This window comes from Perca fluviatilis, chromosome 5, assembly GCF_010015445.1.
Source record: "Perca fluviatilis chromosome 5, GENO_Pfluv_1.0, whole genome shotgun sequence".
NCBI classification, from domain to species: Eukaryota; Metazoa; Chordata; class Actinopteri; order Perciformes; family Percidae; genus Perca; species Perca fluviatilis.
The window spans coordinates 37,858,690-37,866,189 of NC_053116.1; the positions used below are offsets into that span (position 1 = coordinate 37,858,690).

Below are 7,500 nucleotides of genomic sequence, written 5' to 3' on the forward strand. Positions count from 1 at the left end.
GGGACCACTAAGGTCTATATAAAAGAGACTTCAGATACAGTATTAGGGGACCACTAAGGTCTATATAAAAGAGACTTCAGATACAGTATTAGGGGACCACTAAGGTCTATATAAAAGAGACTTCAGATACAGTATTAGGGGACCACTAAGGTCTATATAAAAGAGACTTCAGATACAGTATTAGGGGACCACTAAGGTCTATATAAAAGAGACTTCAGATACAGTATTAGAGGACCACTAAGGTCATATAAAAGAGACTTCAGATACAGTATTAGGGGACCACTAAGGTCTATATAAAAGAGACTTCAGATACAGTATTAGGGGACCACTAAGGTTTATATAAAAGAGACTTCAGATACAGTATTAGGGGACCACTAAGGTCTATATAAAAGAGACTTCAGATACAGTATTAGGGGACCACTAAGGTCTATATAAAAGAGACTTCCAGATACAGTATTAGGGGACCACTAAGGCCTATATAAAAGAGACTTCAGATACAGTATTAGGGGACCACTAAGGTCTATATAAAAGAGACTTCAGATACAGTATTAGGGGACCACTAAGGTCTATATAAAAGAGACTTCAGATACAGTATTAGAGGACCACTAAGGTCATATATAAAAGAGACTTCAGATACAGTATTAGGGGACCACTAAGGTCTATATAAAGAGACTTCAGATACAGTATTAGGGGACCACTAAGGTTTATATAAAAGAGACTTCAGATACAGTATTAGGGGACCACTAAGGTCTATATAAAAGAGACTTCAGATACAGTATTAGGGGACCACTAAGGTCTATATAAAAGAGACTTCAGATACAGTATTAGGGGACCACTAAGGCCTATATAAAAAAGACTTCAGATACAGTATTAGGGGACCACTAAGGTCTATATAAAAGAGACTTCAGATACAGTATTAGGGGACCACTAAGGTCTATATAAAAGAGACTTCAGATACAGTATTAGGGGACCACTAAGGTCTATATAAAAGAGACTTCAGATACAGTATTAGGGGACCACTAAGGTCTATATAAAAGAGACTTCAGATACAGTATTAGGGGACCCACAAGGCTTAACTAAAAGTTCCTTTGTTTGCTCATTTCATTCTTATAATTTGTGTTTCTAATAGAACATGTTTCTATGTTTTATTGTTCAAAGTAGGGCTGCAGCTAACGATTACGTCAATTATCGAACCGAACTGGTCTCTTCTTCTCCTGCAGGAGTCTGTCCAACATCTCTCAGCTCATCTACCAGACCTCCAACCCCGTGGACACGCAGTACGTGGCCGCCAACGACCCCCGAGTCTCCACCGTGGCGGTGGTGATAACCACGGAGAACAAGCAGGAAGGCGCCCCCGGGACGGGCGGCGCCGGCGTCCTGCGCCTGATGCTGGTTGGCCGAGGCTACACCAGCAAAGGTCCCGGCGACATCCCACCGATCACGACGCGGCGCCTGTCCCCGGTGGTCCCGCCTCGCCGGGCGTTCTCCCAGGAGGAGGAGCTGGGCAAGCTGGTCGTGGGGAGCTACTCCGAGTACAACAACCACTTCGTGAAGGCCGTGGCGCACGGCAGCCACGTCTACTTCCTGTTCTCGCGGCGGGACATGTGGCACAAGAAGGAGTACCGGACGTACGCCTCGCGGCTCTGCACCTCCGACCGCAGCTTCTACTCGTACGTGGAGGTGAGTCAGGAAGTCAGGAAGAGGGCAGCGAAAATTACTAGGGCACAGACACACACACACACACAGAGACACACACACACACACACACACACACACATACACACACAGACAGACACACACACACACACAGACACACACACACACAGACACACACAGAGACACACATACACAGACAAAACACACACACACACACACACACACATAAACACACACACACACACAGAGACACACACACACAGAGAACACAACACATAACAACACACACACAGAAAACACACACACACACACACAGACATAAACACACACACACACACACACAGACATAAACACACACAAACACAACACACAGACACAAAACACACACAGACAGACACACACACACAGACATAAAACACACACACACACAACATAAACACACACACACACACACACACACACACACACAACAAACACACACACACACACAGACACACAGGAGAGACACACAGACACACACACACACACACACACACACACACACAGACATAAAACATAATAATAATACACACACAACAAACAATAATAATAAAATAACAAAACATAAAAAACATCACATAGCAACAATAACAAAAACACACCACAAACACAAACAACATCATCATCATCAACAATACAAAAACACACACACACAACATAAACATTAATAATAAACACACAACAAAAAACAATCATCAATAAACATCACACAAACATCATCATCATAATATCAATAAACTACATATAATAACACAACATCATACATCATCATCATCATCAACACAAATCATACAACACACAATATCATCAATAATACATCAAACCACAAACAAACAACATAAAATAAAAATATCACATCACATTACACCACAACATAAACATCACATCATCATCAATACAACAGAATACAACACACACAGACATAGAACATAACAATATAATAAATACAAAATAATAATATCATACATCAATAAATCATCATCACATACACATAGAGAAACATCACATCATCATCATCAATAATACCACAAATCAACACTATCAAATATCAACAAACAAAACATACACACATACAACAAACAATAATAATAAAAAATACAAATAATACATCATCATAATATAACATACAGACATAAGAACAACAACACCATACACAAAACACACAACAAACAACAATACAATACAAACAAACAAACAATACACAATATAAATAAACACAAACATATCAATATCATCAACAATACAAACACACACACACAATAATACACATCACAGAGAGAAAACACACATCATCATCAATAAACATCAATAACACAGACATAAACCCAGACATTATTTAAGAAAGCGTGCCACATCAAGGATTTTTGGCCGCAACAATCACAAAAAACCTCCACAATTTGTGTGTTTTTATTGATTATATTATTAACTGACTGATTGCCGTGTGTCTGCTGACGCTTTTGGCGAATAAAGTGGTTCTGATTCTGATTCTGGTTCTGATTCTGATTCTGGTTCTGATTCTGGTTCTGGTTCTGGTTCTGAGGTCCCGCTGCTGTGCGGCAACGGCTACAACCTGGCTCAGGGGGCGTGGCTCGGCAACCACTCGGGCGAGCCCGCCCTGTTCGTCGTCATGGCGACGGGGCAAGCGTCCACGCCCGTGGCGACCGGGCGCTCGGCGCTGTGCGTCTACGGGATGGCCGAGCTGGACGCCAAGCTGCGGCGAGCGCAGGAAGTGTGTTACACGGAGGGAGGGCGCGGCAGCAGCGGGCAGGAAGAGGCCTACATCGAATACGCTGTGTCATCGAAATGTCTGAAACTACCACAGGTAAATACCCAGCATGCACTGGAGGGTAAGCTTCGCTTCAGAACTCGAACCTCCTATGGCGCCATTTTAATGCTACCAAGCCATCACCTCCCGTTAGCATCCCATTGACTCCCATTCATTCTGACGTCACTTTGACAGAGAATAACTTTACATCTGAAGCGTTTAAAGACTCTATTTGTCCATTGTTTATTTCTAAAGAAACACGACAACGTATAAAAGGCTCCATTACCTTGTAGCTCACGTTATGTCATATATATAATGGACCACCAGATCCCGTGTCTCCAACTCCAACTGAGCTTGAAGACGTAGATGTGACGTGAGCAACCTGTCTGAAAGTGTGAAGTCTTCTGGTAGCTGTGCCGAGAGAAATCTCAATCATTCCCAATCTTACAGAGACGGAGAGCGTAGGTATATGTAAGGAGATAACATAGGCACAGGCTAATTACTGATCACTAACATGCTAGTTAACATTAGTCATTAAACCTAAACAGCTAATGGAAGTCCAAACTGCCTGTGAGCTTCTCCTGTACTATAACGGTAATTCCTCTACTGTGTGACAGTAAGTCTCGCGGGTTATGACCCAATCGTTAGCCTATTGTTATAAAAGCGCCTGCTACGGAGCCATAACGTGAGCTACAAGGTAATGGAGCCTTTTATACATCGTCGTGTTTCTTTAGAAATAAACAACGGACAAATAGAGTCTTTAAACGCTTCAGATGTAAAGTTATTCTCTGTCAAAGTGACGTCAGAATGAATGGGAGTCAATGGGATGCTAACGGGAGGTGATGGCTTTGTAGCATCAAAATGGCGCCATAGGAGGTTAATGTATAATATTAATAATAATAGTAATAATAGTAATAATAATAATAATAATGATAAGTGATATTTATCACGGCGTGATCGTTGTTCATTCATTTGGTTTGGTTTTTTGAATCATTCAGTTAAAGCGATGACATCATCGATGGTTCCACTGAGAGTCGCATGTTACACGATGATGTCATCACAGATTAGCAGCTGGTTTGGTCGGAACCTGTCGATGGTCACATCCGTCTCACTGCTGCTGACCTTAATACTGTGTGTGTGTGTGTGTGTGTGTGTGTGTGTGTGTGTGTGTGTGTGTGTGTGTGTGTGTGTGTGTGTGTGTGTGTGTGTGTGTGTGTGGATTAGAGCTGTTATCTTCAGCAGCTGGATTTATCGTCAGACAGCTGTCACTCAAACACACACAGCTGGCAGGACCGACCTGACCCACATATCTCACACACACACAGACACACACACAAACACACACACAGACACACACACACACAGACACACACACAAACACACACACAGACACACACACACACAGACACACACACAAACACACACACATACACACACACACACACAGACACACACACACACAGACACAGAGACACACACACATACACACACACAGACATACACACACAGAGACACACACCCACACACACACACATACACAGAGACACACACACATACACACACACAGACACAAACACACACACACACACACACACATACACACACTGACACACACACATACACACACTGACACACACACACACACACACACGGAGACACAGACACAGAGAGAGACACACACACACACACACAGACACACACAGAGACACACACACACACACACAGACAGAGAGACACACACACACACACACACACACACACACACACACACACACACACACACACACACACACACACACACCACACACAACACACACACACACAGAGACACAGACACACACACACACAGACAGAGAGACACACACACACAGAGAGACACACACAGACACACAAACACACACACAGATTAAACTGCAGTTACTTTGTGTGGAAAATGAATAAAAACGGGAGTTTTAAAACATGAATGGAAACAAACTAAAGTGTTTGTAAAAGAGGAAGTAAAATAATAAAATAATAAACCGTGAAATGATTACATAAACATGAAGTAGGTCGAAAGCTCCTGCTGCACAAAATTATTATTATTATTAATATTATTAATATTAATATTAATATTATAACGTTGTGAATCCACATTAAATGCGGACACTGTATCTCAGTGAAAGAAAGCTAACGTAGCTTCTCTGTTTCAGGACTCTCTGTCCGAGTACCCCTGCGGGGGGGAACACACCCCGAACCCCATCGCCAGCGCCGTGCCGCTCCCCGCCACGACCACCGTCACCGCCACGACCCAGCTGACTGCTGTTACCACGGCAACAGAGGCGGGGCACACCATTGCCTTCCTGGGAGACAGAGAGGGACGACTGCACAAGGTGAACACACAATGTATATGTATATGTCTTTATGCTAAGCTAAGCTAACTGTTTACCCAGTTTCCAGTCTTTGTGCTAAGCTAACTGTATCCACTGTTTCCAGACTTTGTGCTAAGCTAACTGTATGCCCTGTTTCCAGTCTTTGTCCTAAGATAATCTAACTGTTTACCCTGTTTCCAGTCTTTGTCCTAAGATAATCTAACTGTTTACCCTGTTTCCAGTCTTTGTGCTAATCTAAGCTAAATGTTTACCCTGTTTCCAGTCTTTGTGCTAAGCTAAGCTTGTTTACCCTGTTTCCAGTCTTTGTGCTAATCTAAGCTAAATGTTTACCCTGTTTCCAGTCTTTGTGCTAAGCTAAGCTTGTTTACCCTGTTTCCAGTCTTTGTGCTTAGCTATGCTAACTGTTTCCCCTGTTTCCATTCTTTGTGCTAAACTATGCTAACTATATCCCCTGTTTCCAGTCTTTGTGCTAAGCTAAGCTAACTGTTTACCCTGTTTCCAGTCTTTGTGTTATGCTACGCTAACTATATCCCCTGTTTCTAGTGTTTGTGTTAAGCTACGCTAACTGTTTCCCCTGTTTCCAGTCTTTGTGTTAAGCTACGCTAACTGTATCCCCTGTTTCCAGTCTCTGTGTTAAGCTACGCTAACTGTATCCCCTGTTTCCAGTCTTTGTGCTAAGCTACGCTGTTTCCCCTGTTTCCAGCCGTTGTGTTAAGCTGCGCTAACTGTTTCCCCTGTTTCAAGTCTTTGTGTTAAGCTACGCTAACTGTTTCCCCTGTTTCCAGTCGTTGTGCTAAGCTACGCTAACTGTTTCCAGTCATTGTGCTAAGCTACGCTAACTGTATCCCCTGTTTCCAGTCTTTGTTTTAAGCTATGCTAACTGTTTCCCCTGTTTCCAGTCTTTGTGCTAAGCTATGCTAACTGTATCCCCTGTTTCCAGTCTTTGTGCTAAGCTATGCTAACTGTATTCTGTATTCTTTATGCTAAGCTAAGTTAACTGTTTCGCCTCATTTCCAGTCTTAATAAGCTAAGTTAACTGAAGCTAAGCTAAGCTAACGGTTTCCCCTGTTTTGAGCTTTTATGCTAAACATAGCTAAACAGCTGATTGCTGTAACTTCTAGCATTAAGATGTGACATCACAATATTATTGCTTATTCAAAATAACTTTATTACTAAAACACAATTGTGTTGAAGTTTCTGTCATTGTTCCCATTCATGGGTTTGGAACGTCGTCAGTCCCTCTGAGGGGCCCTTGAGCAAGGCCATGACCCCCCAGCTGCTTCCAGTTGAGCTGCTCAGAGACCATCACACCAGACTCTGGGTATACTGGTTGTATACTGGTTGTATAATGGTTGTATAATGGTTGTATAATGGTTGTATAATGGTTGTATACTGGTTGTATAATGGTTGTATACTGGTTGGACTGGGCAGCCTCAGGTGTAACTGAAGACAGCAGCTGTCAGTCATCTTCTAAGAAAGAATGAAAATGATCAGCTGTTTTGCTCTATGTTTGTAAACAAAGTCTGAGCTGCACAAGGAAAAGAGCACGCACACACACACACACACACACACACACACACACACACACACACACACACACACACACAGAGAAGAGCAGCTTGTAGCCTGCAGCTCTTCATCAACAAAACAACACAATGTGTGTTCTATGTG

General features: G+C 42.5%; 1 protein-coding gene across 1 annotated transcript in view; it reads left to right on the plus strand.

Annotated features, from left to right (window-relative positions):
- Window positions 1–7,500, plus strand: part of plxnb3 (plexin B3) — a 197,987-nt gene that overhangs the window by 114,706 nt on the left and 75,781 nt on the right. Inside the window, 3 exon segments of the mRNA XM_039800788.1 lie at window positions 1,221–1,680; window positions 3,236–3,517; window positions 5,650–5,829. Of these exon segments, the coding sequence (XP_039656722.1) occupies window positions 1,221–1,680; window positions 3,236–3,517; window positions 5,650–5,829 (922 nt within the window).